This window comes from Epinephelus moara, chromosome 14, assembly GCF_006386435.1.
Source record: "Epinephelus moara isolate mb chromosome 14, YSFRI_EMoa_1.0, whole genome shotgun sequence".
Classification (NCBI taxonomy): Eukaryota; Metazoa; Chordata; class Actinopteri; order Perciformes; family Serranidae; genus Epinephelus; species Epinephelus moara.
Window position 1 is genome coordinate 26892079 of NC_065519.1, and position 25751 is coordinate 26917829.

The 25751-nt window shown below is 41.9% G+C and overlaps 1 protein-coding gene across 1 annotated transcript in view; it reads right to left on the minus strand.

Annotated features, from left to right (window-relative positions):
- The window catches only part of alk (ALK receptor tyrosine kinase), a 491937-nt gene that overhangs the window by 32688 nt on the left and 433498 nt on the right, over window positions 1–25751 (minus strand). The window contains exons 11-14 of the mRNA XM_050061749.1: window positions 20893–21006; window positions 8859–9024; window positions 7263–7410; window positions 1608–1718 (exon numbers count right to left, since the gene is read on the minus strand). Of these exons, the coding sequence (XP_049917706.1) occupies window positions 1608–1718; window positions 7263–7410; window positions 8859–9024; window positions 20893–21006 (539 nt within the window). The remainder of the gene's footprint in view (window positions 1–1607; window positions 1719–7262; window positions 7411–8858; window positions 9025–20892; window positions 21007–25751) is intronic.

A 25751-nucleotide genomic window follows, 5' to 3' on the forward strand; every position in this document is an offset into this window, starting at 1 on the left:
AAGACTTTTTCCCAGAGACTTGCCTTTAAATGAGATGTTTGTAAATCAGTGGATACCTTTTTTGAGTGTCGCAACCCGTGAAATGACTTATTTCGCTATCAGAATTTGATCCATTTGGACTGATAACATTTGGAAGGTCTAGAAAAGCGGCATGATTGACCATCTTGTCAGGCTTTAAGTAATGCCTTGTTTTGGACCAATCAGCATCCTGTACTGAGCTACTGGCAGCTATGGGCGTGGTTTAGGTGTATGTGACGACATGGAGAGGCGACTGTTCATTCAAAACAACAATGGCAGCTTGTAAAGAGGTTGAAATAGATGCTGCAATAGAATCAGTTTTATCAGAACAGGATGGTACTTCTTCATTGAGAGAGAAGCAAAGAATCGCACTGCAAGATTTTCTCAATGGAGAAGGTGTCGTTGTTCTCTCCTGATTGGCTACGGCTTTGCTGATCTGATTGGAAGAAGTTAGCTTGTGATCTCAATAAACAAATAACTGCATATATATGCAGACATCTGTGGGAAACTGGACAATATTTTAGTATCAGAGGCGTTCTGGTTTCCATTTATAGTCCAAGTAGTATTGACCAATCACATTTGAGCGGCAGGTAAATAGTCCGTGTGGGGAGGCGGAACACACTGGCTGAAACGTAATCTCAGAACCCAACAGCCATTGGATTAAGCCTTATATTATCCTCTCTTTCACTCATCTGCATTCATATGCAGATATCTGTTTTATCTAAAGAGATTCGTCAAAGTAACTGGTGCGTGGAAGTGGGTGTCTGGGCCTTGATATCCGTTTGCTACCCTGGATCTCCCGAAATATTGGTTGTTCCTCAGACCAATAGTCGAGGGGTTCCAAGATTGGCCCAAGGTAGGTGAGGATAGACAGATGGTTCATCCAATCACCTGCCAGTATTTTTTGAAAGTGCCTGCCCTTTTCCAAAAAGCTTCCAATGATGGTTTCTCAGATGGTTCTTTGCATCAACCCATGTGGTGCATCAGGTTAGCTCAGCTTAGCATAGAGACAGGAAACGGAGGGAAACAGCTAGCTTTGCTCTGTAACTGTTTCTCATAAGATAAATTATTATATCTGGTTTGATTAGTCTGTATAAAAAAATAAGTGTAAAAGTATAAAAGTTAACTGGCCATGCTTGTTCATACTCAATAAACAGATGTGAAAGAGATATCAATCTTCTCATCTAACTCTCCACAAGAAAGCAAATCTGCATATTTACCAAAATATGGAACCACTCCTTTAAAGAAAATACTCTGGGTTATGGAAGATTGTCAGCTTATAATAAATCATCTTATCTGTTCAGTGATGAGAACAGTGACACAGAAATAACTTGTGTCCTTGGTTGACTCTTGGCTCCAGTGCCTCACCATCATTGATATAATGACAGCAGGTCACGAATATTATCCACTGACTTCCCCAAACCTGCATTATTTATAATGTGTGTTCTACATGCTGGTTTTATTATGACATATTTTTACTGGAATAGCGTATCACACAAAATCTCTACAAATTATGAGCAGCTCTGAAATATCAAGTATAAAAATATCTCCCTGTCCCTGAGTGCGTCATTCCCTCAGCACCATCTTACCTTGAACACATACGTAGCCCCGCCACCTCCTCCGCCGCCCCCTTTCACTTGGGTTTTGTTCGCCATCGGGCCGCTCTGTTCCTGGCAGATCCTATTCAGCATGCCGTTGGACTGCAGGGAGGGAGAGAGAGAGATGTCAGCTCACCAAAGAATTGCTTTCATGCATGTCAGTCGTGTATGAGAAAGCTGAGCAGTTGCCAAACCCCAGCTGCTGCGAGTCTTTAGCATTATAATGGTGAGCAAACACCAGGCAGAAATATCCAGATGCACACAGGAACTGAGAGGCGAGGACCAACGTTGCCTTTATAAGACAATTCTAGTGAGATGTGAGCATTTACTAATTTCCTGTTTACATGACTGTACATCTGTCTGACTATTGTGGAGCAGCTTCCTGTTCACATTGACAGGTTCATGCCACTGACTGAATAAGACGCCTCTGCAGCTGATTCGTACGCTGTTTGAAACCTAATAGGAGTAAATGAGGCTGATAGGTCTGACAAAACCTAATTCAATATATACTCTGTATAGGTAATTATGTTGCAGATGTGACATAAAAAATACATTAAGTTAATGTTATAGGCGATGAATCCCCATTATTGGAACCTTTTTCAACAGTTTGCTATTGAAAGAGGTTTATGTTTGTCAAAACTGCCTATCTCTATCAGGGCCTTGTTAACCTATGTAACACTGAGGGGGGGCATTTTCAATCCACACCTTCTGCGACCAAACCCTTTAGGGGGTCTGGGGTAAATTTCCCCCACTGTTTAATAGCATTTTGAAAAAAAAATCTTAGATCAGAGGTTCCCAAAGTTTAGAGTGCCATTTTAGTGAGTCAGCATTTCACTTTCTATGGCATATTATACTATGACATATTAATGATTTCTTTCATGACATACTATACTCTGAGATTTTTATAACCTTTTTAATGACTTTTTTGACATACTAATACTTTACAAAAACTATAACAGTCGACAGCGATATAACCTTAGCACTCATATTCCATTTTTAATACATTTAAAAGGTATGAAATAGTACAGCAACTGACACTGGTAATTACCCACAGCAGTCAAGCAACGGTATCTGCTGGGGTACAGCAACGCCACTCGGACAGATCACATGCAGAACTACAGCTCACTGTAATACTAGAAACAGAATATCATTTTTATCAAATTATCCGGCCCCCAAAATACATATTATAGTTACTGGCTAGTTATCACTTTACATGATAATATATTCATGGTCACATTACCTGGTCAATTGATTGCATTTTTACTGCATGTTAATACCAAAAGTGATCCCTGTCATCTCATATGTGTGCTGAAAGAGTGGAAAATGATTTTTTTTTTTGTTGTAGTCTCAGTAATATTGCCTCTTCATGAAAATAGAACTGGACGTTTTATTGGCATGTGATGCTAGATGCAGGGGCTTTGCCATCGCTGAGGTTCTGTGAATTGATGTGTCTGCCTTGTGTGTGCTATCATGCTGAACTGCCTGGAGCCAATCCTACTCTGAGAGTGAGAGGGCAAGAGTCCCCCCCCCCCCAACCTGTGTTGGAACCTCACTCACACACACACACACACACACACACACACACACACACACAAACACACATCGCAAGTCGCTCATCTCTCCCTCGCCTCGCTCATCTGCCTGAACCGAAGCTCTGCGGGGCTGGGAGGGAGGAGGGAGGAGGGAGGCTGGGGCGGGGCTTTAGTGACTGTGATTGACAGGTAGAGGGGGGTAAAAGGCAGTGCATTCAAATGCTCTGAGAGAGTCTTCCTCACTCTCTCTCCCTCTCAGCCTGTTCTGTCAGTGCAGCTTCTAACTTAAAGGTTGAGTTTGTGTCTCAGAGAGAAAAAAACAACACAAAGGTGTTTGTGTGTGTGCTTGAGAACCTGCTTATGTGTGTGTGCGTGGTAGAAAGAGAAAGACACCAATGGAAAGAGCGAGTATTTGTAAGGACAAGGAGGGGTATCACTTCCCTCACCGGAGGGAAGGCTAGGTGTGAGAAAACACTGTTCTACAGCACAAATCACTTTCAGAGTGAGCCTTTGGAGAGAGTCGCTGCCTCTTGCTGTCAGAACTGGGGGGAAATAAGAGGAACCTTAAACGACTTCAGACTCACTTTGGAACAGCCCAGTCCCTCTCTGCTGTCTGCACTGAGCACTTCAAGACACACTGCGTTAAAAACTAATAACCGGATGACAGTGGTGAGAACCCCTGCCTGCTAAGCTACCCATTCTGCCTCTTGAACAAAACCACAAAACACAACAGGCACTTGAGCTGCCTCATGTCACGCTACAAGAGAGTTTGAGTCCCCTGATGACAACGCACTATCCTAAGGACACAAACACACCTCTACAACCCACAAACTAACAACGTTTGAATTCCACAAAAATTACTTTTTTAGGAAGAATTTTTTTGCTTTGTTAAACATTTCAAAAGGTAATTTCCTCGACTAAAGCCCATAGATACACAACAACAATGAGTGCCAAACTTTAGCAACTAACACCTTTTCACTCTATTTTCAGCGGTGGGACAGGCCTTGGTTTTCAAACGTTTAAATAGCGGATGATGGATGGTTTCATTGGCGACTAGAGGGATTGGGAGGGTTTTAGTCTCAGTGTTGTGAACTGTGAGGGGAAGAATGCTGCGCTGCTGCCAGTGAACTACAGCATAATGGATGACAGCCACCCCTGGCAAAAGAACACAAGTAATCTTAAGAGACGGCAGGGAGATCAGCGAGCTTCCATCGCAGATTTAAACAGTTGTTAGTGGCCATAAAATGTTACGATTTAGAGCACTGGTATCCAAAGTGAGGTCAAGGTCTATGAGGAGGATTATTGGATTCCTGGTTCCATGAATTTCAGAATGTCAGAGTAATCATATTGAAGTCCAACTACCATTAATAACATGTTTTGTCTGCTACAGTATATCTGCTCTAAAAAGACAGGGAGGAATTTATAATTTTTGGTTGCATGATGGCGTTTTAATGGAACACCAGAAATCCGTCTACGTATGCACACCTTATTGAATGCAGCCAATCAAGTCTAGCAGCAGTAACAGCCACAGACTCTGATCAACAACACACATTAGCTTTCCTGCTAAAGTCTCCTTCTTAGCTAACTTACAAACATTAACACATGTCTTACCCTGTACCTTAGCTTGTTGAACGAGCTACCAAACAAACATTCACTGGGGAATGTTTGTTTGATGGCTCACGGGCTGGATAGCTCATTAGCTGCTCTGCTGCAAAGCATTAAACAGCATATAGTGCACCACTTGACTACTACTATGGTTCTATAACTCTAACAAAAGCAGTATATGACCATGACATGTAGCTACACCCCAGTTAATTTACTTTGTCTCTTACTCATACGGTTTAACAGCAGCACTCTGTTTCCTCAAGGACCTTTTTGCTTCCTTTTAATAAGGAATGCAGCATAATATCAGTGTGTCATCGGTATCAGCAGATGAAGCCTTTAGAATTACATAGGTATCAGCCTGAGATGAACATTTATGCCGATATGACAAGCTGATAAGTTATTGCTGTAATTATGCTACTTCAATTTGTTGAAATAGGTCAAATTCGCCTTTTATGCAACTACTGTCAGAGTTGTCTGAGGGAGAGCATCGTCCACGCCTGTTTTACAGTAGGATTGATTTTACAGTTTTCTTTAATAATATGGCATGTTTTACACGTAACCTAAGGGGGCTTTCACACCTGCCCTGTTTGGTTTGGTTCAATCCAACTTAAGTTCGTTTGCCCGCTAAGTGCGGTTAGTTTGGGCAGGTGTAAACACAGCAATCACAGAAACAAAAAAGAAAACAACAGGGCTGAGACCTTCTTGAAGAGGGGGTCTTGGTCTGGTTACAAACAAACTCTGGTGCGGTTTGTTTGTGGTGAGACTGTGTTCCAACCTCAATCGCAACCAACCATCATTACACATTGTTTGTGTTATACAAACATGAGCATGTTACAGTCCTGGAGGATTATTAATGTGTGCCTCCTCCTGTATTGCCTTAATTAATATGCACATCCGGTGCATCCAATGCATCGAAACATTGTTTTCTAGTTGGAGCAGCACCTCGTTTTCAAACTTTGCCTAAAATGAACAATGACAGCAATATAGTACACGATGACCAGCACTAAAATCAACCTGCATAGTTGTCCCTCCATTGTGACATTACAAAGTGTCGCATTTATCTTGCAAGTGTACTCTTCTTCAACGTTTTGTTTACTTCCTGGTTTTGTCCCGCATGGAAATTCTGACCAATCTAGTGTTGTCACGATACCAAAATCTTTGTTTCGGTACCCATACCAATATGAATTTCGATACTTTTCGATACTTTTCGGTACTTTTCCTAAGGAAAATTCCTTTTGGCTACAAACCTTTAGAACAATAAATAGTAGGGGTGTAACGGTACCATAAAATCATGGTTTGGTAAGTACCTCGGTATGGACGTCACGGTTTGGTTGCTCAAATGTTTCACCAAGTTTGTGTTGTCTCGTGATGTCTCCCTTTGCGAGGCAGACTCTCTTGTCTTTTTTCACGTACGCCAGCTGCGAATGTTGATACAGGTGTTGTCATACACACCACTTGCGCAATATGTGCTCCAATAGGAACAAGAAAGGCGTTTGTGTGCATAATTGAGTAAAATAAATGAACTAAATTAATGAATTGAATCAATTTCAAAGTACCAGTATTTTCCAAATGCAGTATAGTACCGTTTGGAATACTCTAGTACCACGGTACTATTTTAGTACCGGTATACCGTACAACACTAGACCAATCAAGAGCAGCTTATTCCCACAAGGCATTTTATCTGGTCCGCTTGCGAAATTTGCTCCACTTGTAAATGCTGCTGTGAAAACACGAACCAACTCTATGCAATTATGCAACTTTGTAACAAAATGAGTCCCTGATTCAGATCAAATCAAGTGAACTCTAGGTCTAAAAGCACCCTAAGTTGCAGTAATTTTCTTATTTTGCCCATTGAATGTGTGGATTTTAATATGTATTGTATTCAATGTCTGCATCTGCCATTGGACCATCATGAAAAGAGTAGGCATATCAATATTTTGATTCTACTACAGGATAGACTTAATGTTCTCTGCAGTTAGGTGGAAAAACATATGTGCATGTAATGGCAATCGGCATAAATGAGTTGGAAAACATCGGCATATTGGATATCCAATAATGTGCATCCCTACTTTTAATAATAAAAACAATTTTCAATACATCTAAAACACACATTGACACTATTCTAGATAACAAAACGTTATGATAAAATGTGACTTCAGTAACTTAGACATTGTGGAAGAATGTTGACTATAAATTTCTCTTTCACTACTGGTCACATGGCATCAACATAATTCATCACAACATTAATCCTCAAACATTGCCATCATTTTGAGAAAACAAACACGTAAGTATTATAGGCTGTTGCATCAACACATGGGTCTATAAAAGAGAAATATGTTTGCCTCCTAATTCAGAGAGTTGAATCACTGTAGCGTTAACAGCTATCTCAAATTAGATCCATAAATTGAATGCAATCCATTCCTTATGTTTATCTTGCTTTTATGACACACTGTAAACTACACGTTTTCATACACTACTGAGCGAATTTACAGCACGATAGCAGACTTACATTGGGACATGCGTCCTCTCCTTTCTGTCCCACCAGGATGTAAAGCAGCTCGCCCTTCCTCAGCGGGAAGTCTCCTGTGATGTAGACACCATGTGACCTGCTCATGGCCAGCACGCTTCGACCGCCGGCTGCACCGTAGGCTGTGATCCTGGGGTTTAACAGAAACAGATGATACACAGAGCCACAAAATACACACAAATAAAACAACTCATTAGCAGGATAATTAACCAAGAAAATAAAGGGTTGTTGATTGTTTTCAGTGTTGAGGAGTTTCTATTATGGGGGAAGGTTATGTATATTCTAAGTGTGTGTATCAGAAATAACATGAGGCGATTTCACAAGTGCACATTAAATAACAACCAACATTTATTTGAAAACACTAAATGCTTTCACCCTGTTCTTTTCTCAATAAAAACTAACATGGTACACATATACAAAAAAACACACACTGCAGAGTGCATGGCCACACCAACACACAGAGACACACACCTTCACAGCAGAAGACACTAATTTCAAATGCTCTACTTTTCTTGCCAAGAAAAAAAAAACAACCTGATTGGTTTTTGGTAGCGCTTCGATATTTCTCTTCCCCGGTGGTCGTGCTTGGTGGGGGGAAAGAGAACGATGCCCGGTGCTCAGTAGCTACCTCAGCTGTTTGCCTAATGACTTTTGGGAGATGCAGAGCGCATATTCATCTCTGTGACCGTCTGTCAGCTTCATTTACAGGCTCCGCCAGCTAAAGCAGGCCGCATCAAGAACACAATTCTGGAGTTTGAGCAGAGACAGAAGGTGTTTTTCTAAAACTGCGGGACATGTGTTAAGACAGAGCTGTCCACGCTGTTGTTAGTTGGGTATTTTAAGACTCAAGAGTTTTGGCTGAGCGTAGCTGTGTGTGTGTGCATGTGTGTGTGCCTGTTTGTTTGTGTGTTGATGTGGGAGGCTCGAAGCTTTTAGAGATGGTTCTTTTGTTTGAACCGTCCAAGTCAAATCCAAGTTAAACACCTCATGTTGTCATCAATGCCCACAGGAGGCATATTGATCTCTGCGGAGGATATTACAGCATTAATCCCAGAGGAGAACACAGTTTGAGTTCAAGGTGCTGAGGCTGATTGCTGAGGTGTTTCAAAGCCTTAAAGACCACCAACGTAGACGTGGAGGTGTGTGCTATTACGGATTTTCGAGTCAGGTGCGGAGTGAATCATGCTATTTAGCTGCCATTACTCCAGCCTCTGCTCCCTCCTGCAAGAATCTGATAGTGAAATTTCTCTGTTTGCTTGTGGAAGATTGATGTGCTGCTGATGCACAGAGGAGTAGAGGTGGGCGTGAGGAAGACTCTGCATTGTTGTGGAAAATATGAGTTGCACAGGGTTGATATCCATAAAAGAGAGGTTGAGTGCATATAGTATGGTGTTAGCATGTTGAGTGCACATGAGTTAAGCTAATGCTCCTAATGATTGTTCCAGCAAAGCACTGCGACCCTTAAGAAAGAGATAAAATTGTTAAAGTGTGGGCGTTGAATGGAAATGTGTTGTACAAATAATGGTGAGGTCTGATGTTTGTGTGCTCTGAGGTTTTATACTCTGGCAACAGCCCTACCTGTACGTGCCAGTTTCCGGGACCCGCCACATTTGAACGCCTTTGAAGGGCCCTCGGGTGCCAACTGTCACGTTGACGTTGCTGTTCCTATAGGAGTTGAGGCACTGAGTGGGAGTTGGGCCTTCAGGGCCCGCAGCCCCACAGGTATGAAAAAGCCATTTTTTGGCTGCACATGAAGATTGGAAAAAAACAAACAAAAAACATTTAGGACTTCATAGAGCACACAGCTGCAAAAGCACATATTCTGTATTCAGTCACACATGCACTTAAGCAGACTTAAAGATGACAGAGAGGCTTAAATCCAGTGCGCACCACAGACTCATTACAGTCCAATTTGTCCCACATTCATTTCTACTTAAACATTCCCCACCGCAACACTTTCACATCAATAAAACTCATATATGCAAATATAGAAACAATTATTACATATTGGGGAGGCGAGCTCCGACCTGGAAGCTATTCATATGAGCCGCAACTATCATCATATTCACAACTGCGGCTGGGGACGCAGTGACAGGATCACAGGTGACAAACATTTCTCCTCATTTTCCGTGTAATCCCATGTGTCGGCGCTAATTGGAGTTCTTTTCACTGTAATTAGCACGAGATTAGTCTTGTCAGATGGACGTGGAAGGACTTAACGCTGCAGTACTAAATCCTGATTTAAAGCTTGTGAACACAGAGCAGCGGGGAAGACACCAGGCAGTGAAGCACCTCTCCCCCTCTTTCTCTCTCCGTCTCTTCTTTCTCCCTCTGCCCGGCTGCGAACGCTCTGAGACCATTTATCATTAATTTAAGAGCGGGGCTGCAAATCTGACGCCAGCTAAAGTCAAAGTCATTCCTGCAACAGAACAACTCATATGATGGCTTTCACAGCCTCTGAGCTGCTGCTCAATGTGACTGTAGCATTGTTTGTGATTAGATACATACAGAATGGGCTTTTTATTTTTATTTTTTTGCAAACAGATACAGTAGTAAACTGATTAAATGGTGGCAGGGTACACAGGCAAGAGAAGAGATGGCATGAGACTAGCCTCAGGAGTGCAACTTGAGCTTATGATGCTCTCACCACACCACCTTTTGCTGCTGGAGTCACCTGCTGTGTAGTGCCTATTAGAGTAAAAGCCCAGGAATTTAGATCCCAGTATTTACCAGGATCTCTCGCCAAAATCCACTCACTCTGACTGAGGAAAATAATTGCAGGAAGCTGGTATTTTTAGTGTGTGCGCCTGTGTGTACCAGTGAACAACAAAATAAGAATATACGCCATTTCCTTATTAATTATCTACAGTTGAGTTATGAAGAGAAATTGTGCTTTCACCGGGAAAGAAGTAATGAGTTTTCGGGATGTAATAATTTCAAAGCCAGGAAAAAGCATCCATCCCCGGTGCCGGTTTCTGTCGCTGCCAGTCCAAATGATGACTAGCATTACCGCTGAAACCTGGATGGACTGCATGTCGAGCATCCTATTTGTCAGTCTGATCCTCGCGATTGGTTTGGGTCCAAGGGCACCTGGTAAGTGATCCAACATCAGCGCTTCACACTGAGCTCCACTATGTCTCCCAACAAACATCTCTTCTGAGTTTGGTAAATTGTTGCCAGCAGAGACAATTTAAAGCAAGCTGATACTTTGAAAAACACTTCACAGCACCAATATGGTAAGAGAGCGATTTGGAGTTCAGTCTGGTTGCAGCAAATGCACTCTTACTGTAAAATAAATAAATAAATAAAACACCATTGTGGGGTGACGGGAGGTCTGCCTGGCTCCCATCCAGCAGGAGTAAATTGATCCCTCAAGTCAGTATTTTCAACACCCAACAAGGTAGAAAGAGTTAAGACTGCTGGGAATAAATCCATCACTGGAGCAGAAAATCCTCCAAAGCCAAACGGTGCTTTAGACGTAAATCTTCCTGTACTTAATGGGTTACACTGAGATGGCAATCAGTTAATGCCAAAGAGAAAGGAGCGGAGGTGAGATTAGAGTCTGAATGTTGTATCTTCATTTAGTGTTTCTTATTTGGAGAAGTGAGATCTTGGCTATCTGACATGGATTAGATCCTTCTTATGTAAAGTGAGCTGGACTTTTCTGACAACAGCGGTGCTGGTGTCGAAGATAGCCAAGTATCCTGTTCGATTTCTCTTTCCCATCTCCCTAGGGTGTGGTTGGTTTCACACTTCAGCCCGGCTGATCGATCTTGTTGTTCCATCAATATGAGTGAGTTCTTATGCACACGTGCGCGCACACACACACACACACACACACACACACACACGAGCACACCACCCAACTGCCGTAATGAGCCATTCTGTGATAGACACTTGACAGAACAAACAAAAACGCAATGCGCTCTCACAGATGATAGTCTTCTCTAATAACTGGTGTGCACGCTCGTCAGCCCCTCTGACCTGCAACACACACAACCACACTTGGACACACACATGCACAAACATCCCTGGGGAGACTCTGACTCAGCCTGACTATTATATGAATCTCCTTCTCTGTGAACTTTGCCACTGGTGGTATGCCATCATCATAACAAACACTGGCCTCCATCAAAGAGAGGGGCAATGCTGTATGCTGTCATCAGTGAGGAATTGAGACGCGCAGTGTAGAAAAATGCCTCTGATTGGATTGCAATACTGACAGCAATGTTCCAGCAGTCTTTATCTCCTTTGAACATTATTAAAACGACAACAACAGTAAACATGTCATTCATTATGAATGACAAAGGCAGTCCTTGGGCCAATCAGTAACAAGTAAACAAGCATTTCATCACCCTGTTAAGCTTCTGAATAGTTCTTAAATTGCCAGAATACAGCAACAAGACTCTTTCAGTTTTTGTGAAAAATGCTCATCACTTGGTACAAGAAGGCATGTTGTGTCAAACTGATACTTGAATCAGAATGAAGTTCTGAGGCATAAATACTCAAACGCTAATGGTGTTTTGACTTCAGCCACGATGGGTCCAGATCTGTTCTCTCCACAGCTGAGAAACAACTGAGAAAACATATTTTGGTCTCTAAAGCTAATCTTCCCCTTCATGACGATTGTGTAGTGGGTAAATTTGATATCACTCCCAGTTTACATTTTATGAAGGCTTAATGTTAAGCGTAATAAAGGTTGTGGCCTGTTTTCGTGACAGGCTGTCTGCGAGGCATCACCTCAGCTAATTCAAGTCACTAATCTGACCTCCTCCACAGCTCTGCCCTCTCACCAAAATATGGTCAATTCTTGCTCCAAAAATTCAACATGGCAGCAGCCAAAATGCCAAACTAGAGACCTCAAAACGGGAGTCCTACATCTACCTACAATCTAAATCTTTTATTTTTATACAGTCTATGGTGCTAATGCATGGGACTCACACAAAACAACACAGCAAAACAGCTGAACCAGGCTAAACTTATGCTGCGATGCAACATGATGTCATCCAGCAAGGCGCTGGGTTGGCCGATCAAATATATGCAAATATACATTCCTGGTGGAATACTTTGTAAGTTGGACGCTGTATTTCTCATGTTTACTTCGTGATGGTTGTTACAAAAGATAAAATAGTTGCCGCCATCATTTTGCAGAGCTGTAAAATCCTGTCTACAAGTTTTATAAAGTGCTGTGCAGTGTTTTGGTATCAGATAAACCAACAACTAGGGAGATCTGTTGCTCAAACTGGACTTCCTGAATCGAATTTCATTATCTCACCAGTGCCCAAGGCAACATGCCCCCACCAGCGCAGCCCCCCATGTTGTTTAAACCCAGGGCTGTTTTTGATCTAAACACCTGCTAAGACTCATCTTCCTACAGCTATGCCAGAGAAGAATCTTTGGGGTTTGCAGAGAAAATAATTCTCAGTTTGGGTATCACTCCTTTAAATGATGTTAGTTTAGCATTATCTACATAAATAGCATTCACATGACAAGATCAGTCACTAATCAGTGATCAGTTACGGCAACCCCCCCCCAACACAAACAGAAAATGAAAAGACAATTCAGTCTCATTATTAGACTATGATTTAGCCTCAAGTTTGATAGTTTACAAAACAACTAGTTTCAACAATGACAGTCAAACAAACACTGACTCAAAATCTTGTGCTTGTTTTTAATTCCAGTGTTGTCTGCTCCACTGCTTTTCAAAGTATAGCACTTCAAATTAATGCAATTAAAGCACAATAGCCTCAAACATTTAATAATTTGTTTTGGCATGGTATTACATGTCTTTTGGACCTACTGTAATATACCTCTATAAAGTTCAGGGTCTAAAGACCCTGTAAGTTAAAACTAGAATTGCTGCCCTGCAGTTGTATCTCTCCAAGCACAGTCAAATTTGTCTTACAGTTCTCATCCATGTCTGTGAAAACATGGATGCTAAACATACATTTTCCTCCCGGTGGCACAAAGGATCTATACAAACAGCACAGTTTCAAGGTGGACACCCAAGATTAGTGTCAGCAATTCAGTATCTGACCAAATGTCTCCCCTTCTGTTCCCTGAGATATGACATTGAGTAATGGCCAGAAAAGTCTTACATGCAGAACATTATGATTTTATAAAATATAATAATTTCCTAATTATATCGTACAAGACATTTGTGTGAAGTTTTGTCATAATTAGCTAAGAATTCCTGAGTTTAAAACACATGTTTTGTCAGGACACACCAACCTTGAAATTTGACCACCATATTCTAATCAATTTATTCTTCAGTCCAAGTAGATGTTTGTGTCAAATTTGAAGAAATTCCTTTAAGATGTTCTTGTGATATCGCATTCACAAGAAGGAGGTGGATGCAAGGTCCGTGACCTTGACCTTTGACCACCAAAATCTAATCAGATCATCACTGAGTCCAAATGAACACTGGTGCCAAATTTGAAGAAATTCCCTCGAGGCATTCTTAAGATATCACGTTTACGAGAATGGGACAGACATCCATCTGTCTGTCCGTCTGTACGTACCTTCATATGTATGGACTGATGGACAACTCATAATGTCGCCGGCGCAGAGGCATAAAACAACAAAAAGTAGACTTTCCATTCTCTGCTGCTTTCCTCTCTTATCATGTATCCTCCTTATCCAGTGACAGTTGTCCTCCTTGGGCTGGCCATTAGAAAGATGGATCAAGGCTGGCACACCATGAATGGATCTGAATGCTAAGTACAAAGCTTATGAGGCACCCGAGTCCAATTAATTACCAAAGCCTGTTTTGTGTGGCACTGCTCGTTATCAGTGTCATATCTGTCTTAGTGACTAATGTTCCCCCTCCAAAACCCAAAGTAACAACAACTAGCTAACTGAGTGCCACAGGCCAGTGTTTATGAACAAGTAAAGAACGGAGCAACAGACTCACATCTCCACTCTGCAGCTAATTAGCCGGCACGTTATGGCCAAAACTCTTTTTCTGCATGAAGCGTTCGCGGAGCAACATCTGTTGTCAGTTACTTTCAAGAGCCAATCAGATTGCTTCAATCACAGTCCCTTCTGTCTTTGATTCGATGCCAGTTTTCATCTACTCCACACAACTCATGTTTTTGTTGTTGTCTGTTGTTGTGTGAGCAGAAGTGGAACACTTTGATATTAAAATGTAAAAGAAGCTCATCAGTAGGTAATTTGAGGGGCATGAGGGGAAGACACCCTCGCCCTTGTCAATAAAATGACAAAAATGTGTCACCCTTGATTACCTGCCATCCCTCTCCTTCCTTCACATGTCATTAATAGGTGGACCGTTGTCTGAGACTTGGCAGTTGCTTAAAGTGGCCACACCCTTCATTATACATAACTTTGAGCCTTACTAAAATTTAAATGAATGAGTTATATAAAAATATTTGTGCTGTAAAGTTGGGCATTTTAACATGGGGCCTATGGGAATAGACACTCTTTTGGAGCCAGCCTCGAGTGGCCGTTCATGGAACTGCAGTTTTTGTCATTTCTGCATTGGCTAATTTTTCAGCCCTGGAGGGTGCCACTTGGGCGTGCTGTAAAGTAGACAGCAAAAACAGAGTTTTTAATCAAGAATGGACAGATTCTTACATGCTCATTCTTCCAATAGGCAGTTCAAAAGCAGTATGGCTCATATAAGTAGGCAACATGACGGGGGACGCCATCCTCGTTAGCAAAATGACCAAAGTCAGCCATCCGCCCTATTTATCCCCTATTAGCAGAGAGGATATTTGGGCAGAAGGGTTGTTTAGTTGAATATATTGGTCTAGTCCAGGGGTACTCATATACAAATCTTAAGGGTCCAAAAAGACAGTTTTCAACGAGTCAAAGGTCCGGGGGGGAGGGGGACGCAACGTGGTCGCGCACATGCACGCAACATTTATTATAGTTGGTCAAGCCACAAGCCATAATACTGTCATATTCAAAACAAAATGTCCTTTTTATTCAAAACAACAACAAAAATACATACTAAAATAAAATGAAATAAAATGCCATTTCCATTTTGACATAAATTCAAATAAATACTCAACATCTTTCTTTTCTTTTCAAAAATGGAACATGCCATTTTCATTCAATCTAGGCTCCTACTGCTGGCAAAGTATCAATAAGCCTACTGCTTCAAAAGCGAAAGTAAAAGAGTGCCGTTCTCGCTAACAGCCAATCAGCGCATGTTGGCATGGAGATGACAGCCCATTTACACGTGCTGACCAAACCAAAACACACAGTGAAGGAGTCATGTGTTCAGCTCGCGGTCTGCATCCGGCCTGTGAGCCACCTATCTGCAGAACGCGAGCTGAACATGTGACTCCTTCACTGTGTGTTTTGGCGGGCCGCCATTTGAGGGCCACTGGTCTACAGTAGTCTAAATCACTGATCCTTTATCTGAGCAAGGTTTGTGCAAGTTAGAACCTTTGGCCCCGATGATGGCTCAGAAATCTTAGTAGCCTAACTGTGCTGTGTACTGCTAGCTTCATGTCCCTGTCCATGGTGCTGACGTAGCTGGCAGATTTGCATCATGACAGCGTGTTGTGTAAAGTTATTTTATTGTCTTAAAAGAACCTGAAAACACTAATCTTTGTCAATCACACACCCACATAACCCCACACACATTCTGTACATAAACACTCTCATACAGTGAATGGCCAGCAAAAAATAAGCCTGGAGCTAATTTTGAGGTTAGCGACGCGTTCCTTTCCCATCAGGAGAGGTAATCACAAAAAGAAAAGGGAAGCAAGCTCATCTAGGTTGCCTTTTTCACTTCCCGCCTAAAGCAAATGATGAGTCAGCAGTGAGAGGCTGGTGCCACACAGTAGGGCAGTGGTGAGAAATGAAAGCGTCTGCTGCCAGAATAGTGGGGGAATCAATGGAGATGAGAGGAAAGAACAAGAAGAAAGAGACGAATGAAGGTGAAGTCAGGGTGAAGGGGGGGGGGGGGGGGGAGAGCAAGAGGAAAGGGAGAGCAAGAGGAAAAAATGGGACAACAGACTGAGATCAGAGGTAGCACTGACAGAAAGACGCGGCGGCGGGGTGGTAGGGCAGTAATGTGAACTAACAGTCAGTCAATAACAGCTTTTAATGGTGAAGATGGGGGAGAAAATGGAGAAACAAAAAAGATACAAAATGTGCTATAGGCCCAGATGAGGTGGCAGAGCAAAGGGAAAGATGAAGGGGAGAGTGAGAGGAGACAAGAGACGTTGATGTTTGGTGGGGTTAATCATTGAGCGTGTCGGGGGAAGAAGAGAGCCTTGTTGGAGTGACAGGTCTGCTGAGCCAAAACCCTCATCAGGCTTGCCGTCCTGCCCTGCAGACGTCAAAGCATCAGCTCCAGAAGGGGAGAAGTGAGACGCCGGGCGAATGTTAACTGCTCGTGGCTGTCTTTGAAATGGCCATTGTATAACTGCAAGTTCAACTTCTTTCCCCCGAGTTAATATCTATGATAATCACAAGGGCGAGAGCGGTGTGATCTCACAGACCCATCTTTCTCTGAGTCTGCCGGCTTTATTGTAACCACACTGAGTATTACCTGTGTAAGCACATTAAAATAGCCTTTGTAGCTGTCCTTGCAGCTAAATTCAGGTAGCAAACTCCCTTACTGTATATAAAATACCTTTTATATACTATTGTATACGAATTGCTTCCTCAAATGCCACATTTCCTGCTCAGCATAAAGGATTTTCTTGATAGACTTAGTAGCTTTTGTTTGCTGACGGAATCACGGCTGTGGCTTCAGTTCAATGAATAATCCTGTAACATTATCAAATCATGTAAGCTGGCCAAACAACGTCTGATGTTTACTGTCCCTGTTTGACCCTTGAGAGACAAACAGACCGCTTTGTGTTCAAGACTACAGAGTGACCCACATCACAGACATTCAATCAGACAAGTCGCTGCAGAGACATATTAAGGCCCTGACTTACTAAGTTAACTACTGGTGCATGTTGGTCTGCTGCTGAGCATTGCTGTTGTGGCCGACCATCACCCCAACTCTTTGTGGTGCGTCAGGCATTGTTTGCTCTGCTTGGTTATCAGTGACTGTTCAGCAGAAGGAATGCTGTATGTTAAATCAGCAGTGCAGGCAGTGAGAAAGAGCCATCTGTCTGGCTGTTCAGGCTTCAAAGAGTACTCCTATTGCACGCCCTTTAAACATTTAATCAGTAGAGCTGACTAGTAGCGCATTAGTTTTTATGAGTTGAAATATCGATTTGACATCAAAACTACATTTTGACTGGTTAAAAAGTCAATGTAAGATATCTGTCAAACGATTTGGCATGTTACAAATGTATTTCTACATTTTGGAATTACATTTTGACGATTCTGAACCGATTTACAGATATCTTTGATTTTATTAAAGATATCACTAATATCACTAATAAGAAATGTGACTATCTCCAATTAAATTTCATGTTGAAAAAAGGATTCTGACTAGTGGAAATGTAATTTCCCATTTCAGACATCAAGAATTGCATTGCAGATATTTCAAGCATATCAACAAACCATTTTATTTGCTGGGCTTTATATCGTTAAAGTACCACCAAGCCATCTGTTGTACAGTGATATTGTGATAAGGGGAAATTCCCTTTTTGATATCTAAAAGTTATGACTAGTTATAAAAGGAATTGTAGATATCTTACATATCACTGTTACTGGTATGAAATAATATTTAACTGGCTAAAATTTTATTTGATGGTGCTTTCACACCTAACCTATTTGGTTCGGTTAAAACTAACTCAGGTCCGCTTTATCCAAACCGTGGTTAGTACTGTTCATTTTGGCTGGTGTGCAAGCTGGCAATCGAACCCTGCTGCAGACCAAACAACCGAACCCAGTCTGCTCCAAAAGGTGGGTGTCGACCTGCTTCCAAACGGACTCTGCTGTGGTCCATTTGTGGTGGATCTATTATTGGTGTGGCTGCTGACAGCAGATATTATGATTGTAGCATGATTTCAACAGCCACACCAATAATAGATCCATCTGCTAATCGTGAAATCTGTCTGCAATCTCATAATTGATCTTGATAAATGCCCTGTATATCCCATAACCTATTCATGCTAATGCATACATGTAACCATGGTAACACATATGCACACCAGTGAGGGTATTTTCCGTCATTAAAAAGCTGTTAAGACCTCTGTGTGCTTTCTCTGTTCCTTAAGTCCATTAAAAAAGTGTGACAGTCATCCCACAGTATGAAGCCCTGAGTCATTATTCATAATGATTGCGATTGATTTGCAGTCTAACAATAGCCTACTATTAATGCTCCCATCAGTTATTTCTCTATGAGCTTTTTGTGACACCAAAGGACATAAATATGTATAAACACTATAGAAGCATTGCATAAACCTCTGTCAGTCACGTGAATTTGATTTCCTCACGTGAGTCCTGATGACGCCAAACTGTGCGATCAACCTGTCAATTAGTAGAGCCTCATGTTTACTCCTCTTGGTTTGTTTGCAGAAACCCAGTGTAAACAGGAACCAAACCAGAGCTAAAATGCAACAATCATCAATTATCATTTCTTTCTTCTGGTGCAGACCAAATGAACCAAATTACAGGTGTGAAAGCACCATCAGATATCTGCAATTACATTTTCAGTAGTTAAAATTCCAAGCCGAGACATCAATTTTTGACGAGCCAGACTCGAATTTTAGATATGTAGAATTTGACAATGAGCATGGCCACAAGTAAGAATTAAATTATCAATATCAACAATTACCTTTATGACCAGTGACAACTGAGCTGTAGATTAGAATTGCTAGAAGTAGAAATCACACTATTGATATGTTGGCTTGGAATTCTTACCAGTCAAAAAGCAATTGTTGGTATCAACAACTGCTACTGATTAAACGTTAAAAGAGCTTGCCATAGTGCTCCACCCATTTACCATTACTCTACATTACATTTAATTATAGCATTGTCAGACTCACTATTGATAGACGGACAGGATCAAAATCGATGCAGCAGAAGCAGAGATATCTTACTCCACACAATCTTTCTCCTTGGCAAAGCCGGCACCTACATTACCCACAGTGCAACTCACTGCCAACAGTGATCTATGCTAGTAGCACCCAGTGCAGCATGGAGTCTCAAGCAGAAACGAGCAGCAGGCTATAAGAGGCAGTTTTTTTTTTTTTTTTCATTTTCAAACTTGTAGTCTTCAGACTCAACTGACACTGACTAAGTGACATCACTTGCAGACATTTATCAGACTCTGTGCAGCCTCTTTTGGAGCCACATAAAGCATTATACAACTGCAGTGGTACTCCCCAAGACCTTTAAACAGTTTGTGTAAAATTGACGGAGTTCCCCTTTAAACAACCAGTGATTTCACCCATTTAATGCAATTGCTCTTTGTTTTGCTACAAGGAAAAGACCGCAAGCTAACAGTCAACACCAGTGTCAAACAACATTTTTTGTTGTTGTAACATTTACTCAGACCTATTTTCAAGTTGTCTTCTGAGCATATAATGAAATAAAAACCAAGTCGGCTTGTTTGTTTTGTACATCGTAGCAATATATTCCTTGGATAACAAAATATAGACAACTAAGTAATTACTTTTTCTCATGTAGGCTCAAGAGGTACTATATTGGCTCTGCGTGTGTTCAAGGACAACTTGGCGATGCAAAGCAGTGGGTCTTTCAGGGCCGACAGTGTGTGTGTGATTCTTCTAACCAGTTTCAAATCGAAGGCGAGCCTCTGCACCCTACAAAATTGATTTGCTGGGCTTTGACAGCGTATGAATGTCATAAAAGCCTTTTATGCCGCCTGGGAGAGAAAACAAGATATAGATGAATGCAATTACAATCCTGGAGTGTGGGAACACTGTCTACACCAATCATCTGTTTGCACTGGAAAATAAGTCCTCAAAGTCACTGAAACTGAGGCAAAGTTCTCACTCATTCAACATTTGTATGAGTGCTATGTCATGACATGCGTAGTGGCAAATTATTTCTGAGATAAAGGAGTAGCTATTTAAAGAAATGTATGCCTCAAAAAAGATTTATCGGACAGTGTTACTTTAAAACGGTAGGGGCCAATATGTCTAAGTCCAGTGTATCTCGAGCACTTCAAAGCTACGAGCTGAAGAGATGTGTTACAGAGCAGGTTTGATATGAAAGTAACTCTAACTTATGACTATAAATATAGAAATGAATCTCTGCTTGTCTTTACCCTTTTGAAGCAGAGAAGTGAGAAGAGTGCAAGGTGGAAAATGTCAAGTCTTTGTAAGTGGCTCCATTGACATTCTCAGGAGACAAATTGGAGGATTTTAGACTTCAAAACTGCCCGTCCTGCTCCATTTAATGCCAAAGGAGATCTCTGCAGCACTCGCTCAGATGTGGACGTGGTGCAGACCAGTAGGGGGCACACTTACTTTGTTGCAGCCCATGTATGGTGCCCTGCTCAGCATGTGTAGAGTAATTGTGAATCATTAATGCATGCAAGCATACGTGTGTGTGAGTGTGAGTGTGAGTGAGAGAGCGAAGGAGAGTGCAGCAAAGACGAAGACAAGACAAGGAGAATCAGATTGAAAATATTCCTCTCCAGGATGGAAGACATCAACCTGAGCATCACTCATGCCTTCAGTATCAAGGTATTCAAGCTCACACTTACCGGGATCTGTGGTGGGGAAGTTCATCAAAGGGCTTCCAAAAGACGGGGGCGTAGTCTTTGGTCTAAACGGCAGCCTGGTGGAGCTGGTGACCACTGGTGGAAACTCACCGTTGGCTTAAAAAGAGAGAAATACAATGCATTTATTGAAAAGGCTTTACTTTATTTTCTTCATATGCAGCATTGAAATCCTGTTGCTGTTACATTGAAGAACTGTGAAAGCACAGTAGCTGCAGACCCCTCACTGGCACAGAAAATGTGGAACCACCAGCAGGGGTCATTCTTTCATTTGCACCACCAATGGCTATACAGAGGGAGTGGAATGCATAACATCCAGCTCCTCTCCATCTCTCCCCGTCTCTTTCCGGCCCTACAGTTGATAGGTAAGCACATTCAGTCAGGGGTTTTTGTTGCAATCAATCAAGCCTCCGGCCTCACCGCTTTCCCAGGACTGAGATCATAAGCTTGCTGGTACCTTGATCTCTCCCCCCTCAAATTCTCACCTAGAATTAAGTCTTCAAGGCAAATGGTGGCTGATTGGATATTACGGTTCAAGATAGAGGAACTTTTTTTAAAAAGCTTTTACAGTAGGGGAGACTAATTTTAACATCTATAATGGCTGGATGCTGACATGGAAAAACAGTCACCTTTTCCCTCTAGTTTTCAGTAGAGGTGGAGAAGCAGGAGTTCCTATGGTTTCTCGGGTGAATCACTGAAGAAATTGCAGAGCGTGTGCAATTTCCTTTAACAGTGTGTATAAAATGTGAGCACTTTTTTCATTCCTGCTCGGCAAAGGTTTCACTCACATCCCAGATATGTTCGGCTTAGCTGCTATAAATGTTTCTGCAACTCTAACTTTGTTTCCAAAGTAAGGCCGTGTTTTGCTCAAGAGTTCTGTCCTGCATCTCATGTCTTTGATGCTGTGTTCTGTAGAAAAAGCCCTATGAAGCATGGTTACCAGATGAGCCTTTTTGGTTGCTATGAGAGCAGAGCATGTGAGATTATCTCAGAGAAGTCAGATAAGGCTCACTGGTTTGCAGAGCTGATAATGCTGCCAACATGCAATAGCTATGACACCGAACAAGGGCATGGAATCAGATCTTGACCAGCTGCTATTCTGCTGGTAGTGCCTGTGATTTATAACTTCTATAACTACTCTGGATACAGTATATGCCATCTAAAGAGGCTACACAGCCTAGCTGCCTTTAGAAAAATAGAAATCACTAAGCATCACAATGATTCAGCCCATCCACACCAATAAGGGCTTCCCTTATAGTCATTAAACACTTCCCATGTGCTCAGTGTAGATACTTGAGGCATGCAAACAATGTACTGTAAATGATATGTGTGTAAGACCCGTATATTAAGCTCTATTTCTGTTCTGCATATGGAATAGACTGTTGAGAGGAAGATTACATGGTTCCAGGGCCTATTTGCATTTCATACGGGGAGAGAAAAAAGGTTTCTAGTTGTACACTAGCCTGTCTTATAGAGCAACAGAATAGCATGCAGTTTGTTTACACTGTGGCTGCCTGCTATTCTCCATAGGGTTGTCCTGGATGGCAAACAGCAGCAAAGGATGATTTAAAGGTTTCACAAGAGTATTTTCTTTCACTTCTTTTGCTCTTCTAAGCCACAAGTACTCCTGGACTAAAAAGTTGTAGCTTCAGATAACAGCATAAACCAATCAATGAGCAGGTGTTGTTTCCAAACCTCAAGAAAGGAGTCGAGTGAGCTGAATTTCAAGCGGAAATTCAACTGCAAGTTTCCCTAATTGTGAAGGGCCAATGGGTTGCCCACATAGTGTCATTTAGCTCCTTGGTGAAAACAAATCATCCCTGCTTTTCCCACCATCATTCTGGAGGTGTCAGGGGACAGGCGCAAGACTTTTCATCTTTATCTCTGTAATCATTTTACCGCAAAAACACTCCCTCTTCTCCATCCCGGCTCCCCTGTCACCTCAGGCTGAAGGCTCACCGTTTATGACAATATGGCAGGGGGCTCCCTCAACAGCTGAAAGGTTTAGAAAAGCAACTGTGTGGCGCTGTTCCATTTGGTCCGAGAAAACCTGCTTTGACTCAGAGCAAACAAGTTGACATTAATATCATTTGGGCTTGAGCTGAAACTACAGCGATGGTCCTCTGGGTGATATATATCATTAAAAGGCTGTTTTAATCAAACTTCTTCAGCTTGCGGTCTCTGCAGGAACTTTCTCTGAGTAAAACAAAATCTTGTAATTTTGTCCTCAAAACTAAAAAAAACCCCTCAGCACTGCTTACTTAAAATCTGCCAGCTAGAAAATCAATAGCTCATTCCCTAGCCCTGTAATCCTCAAATAAATATGATCGTCTAAGTCTCCACTGCTAGGGAGCTTTGATACAGATAGAGTTTATGTGCAGATTTGATGGATCACATACAGCACACGAATGACCGCGATGTGTTTGATTGCTTGGGCGGGCAGTCTGTCTCTGTAAGTAATACCCTTAGATGTGTTCACACAACAAGTTCAGCAACTTTTTGTATCTTCTACAAAGTCGCTAATAAGGCTCACCACATTGTTATTCTGAGCATGAGGGAAACACGTTACAGCGGGGCTATGGAACAGACAGAGCTGGAGCACACAGCATTGGTATGCTGCTGCAGCAGGAGAGGGGCTCAGCAGGTCCACCACAGAGCAGCGTGAACCAGAGGGCAGGGCAACAGCCGGCGTGGCTGTCACCGTTCATTAGCAGGGCGCCGTAAGCTGCCTGAAGCCCACCAGAGGCCAGCCAGAAAAATAGAAGAGAAATATCCACACCACAGACATATCATAGTAACAGTCGGTATTCTTCCGTATGGGAACGTGGGACTCAAAGGCTGAGCTGCCACACAGCAAAGAAATGTACAGTATGTGGTATGTTTTCTCAAGGCTAGAATTACAAGAATGTAATATGATATGATATATAATATTATTCCTATACTTTTATACCCCAAAAGATTGTAACAGCCTCCGGGCACCAGCAAACAATGTGTCTTTATATATCATGCACCCAAATTTATTTCAAAGTTGCTCACATCATGCAACTGTATGATGTAACTGCAGTTTGGCCTTCAGACCAATATTCAAAATTTACTTCAACAGAATAAAACATAAACATATAGTTTCAGTATAACAAATGTTCATTCAGCTCAGTACATAAAACCAAAGACCTTTTCATTTACACTCATGTGATACCTTAATACATGTTGGCTTGACTTTTGGTAAAGCCCCCCAGAGATAAATGCATCGGTGGCCACTGCTTCTCTGTAAAATCCATATGTAAAGGCGACTAATAACCCTGGGAGAGACTATATCTGAATAAACTGCTTTTAATTAGCCCTACTACTATACAGTATGTCATCACTGTGAATACGCTGAGGACTCTGGAGCATCTGTACTTACTGGTCCATGGTGTGTCTCTATGTTTCTCAACACCCTCAGGTGCAGGTAATAATTAGTGAAACAAATACATTTCAGTAATGCATAATTGTAATACACAGGTTACCATGACAGATAACACAGACTCAACAGCCGACCAACCCATCAGCACATAATTGGAAGAAAAACTAAAAGACAAAATAACTAAAGGAAAGAACAAAATGAACCTGCTATTATACATGGATAGAATCCTTTGTGTATGGCTGTGTGTGATTAAAAGACAGTTTGAGCAAAATCCACTCACTTCCATCCAAATCTTATTCTAAACCTTCTGAGGAGTGATGTATTGACTATCCAGTGATGTCAAGGACCAGCTACTGAAGTGGCACATTCACAAAGTGATGCTCATGCTGCATAGAAGCAGCTCTGTACGTGGGAAAAGAAGTGGTGGCGGTGCAGGGCAGAGACAACAGAATGAACCTCTGGTGCTGTCTGACACAATAAACTAATGCACTGTTGCTGGTGAAGATAAAATAATAAAACCGACAGCCAGGTCCAACACCTGAAGGGCAATGGATGCATCATCAAACACATGTGCATGCCAAACTATACATCACACTAAAGCCAAGAGAAAAGGCCACGGATGGCTGGTTCCCTGCATAATGTGCTTGCAGTATGTTTTCCCACTGAATCATATTACAGGGGTGTGTCATGATACTCAGGGATCCATCATGCTAATCACTCACAGTGATCACTCTTGGAAACGACGCATTTTGCTGAGCTTCAGCATCTCCCTTCAGTTGGGTCTGATTGATAGGCGATAAAAAGTGACTGTGTCAAGAGTGGCTGTATGTACTGTAATGGATACCTGGCCTAGATTAAGAACTTGCCATCTGGAGAGTGAGCGAAGCGGAGGATAGATGATTCTTTAGAGTTGGCATACCAGTGCTGCGGCTGCTTGGGAGGACATAAAACACAAATTGGTGCGCAAATATCTCCTGGAAAATGTCATCTCTTTAAGTAAAGAGGCTCTGACCCAATAAGCCAGTGTTGATACAGGGCGATCTGCTGCAGCCTAGACACACAGCAATTTCTCATATTCATTTGATGAACTCACGTTATCTGATTGTATTTTACAGTTTGGGCAGAAGAGTTGAGATCATATCAGCGGTCGATGAATAAATTCATCAAAAACATCATCTAAAGGTGAGCACAGAATAGACTGTGCGACAGTCACATTCGCCATTTCTTATTTTACAATTGAAAATAATCTGCTATCTAAACAACTAGTTTAAATAGCTCTAATTAAAGCTTTCAACATTTTATCTTTAATTGCAGAGACGACTTGGAGTGTGGGCAATTAGTACACTGTCAATTTAAATGTTGTTACTAACTCGGCCATTCTGGATGTCACTAACTCGGCTTCTTCTCCGGAGCCTTTGTGCTCCACTGTCTCTCAGATTAA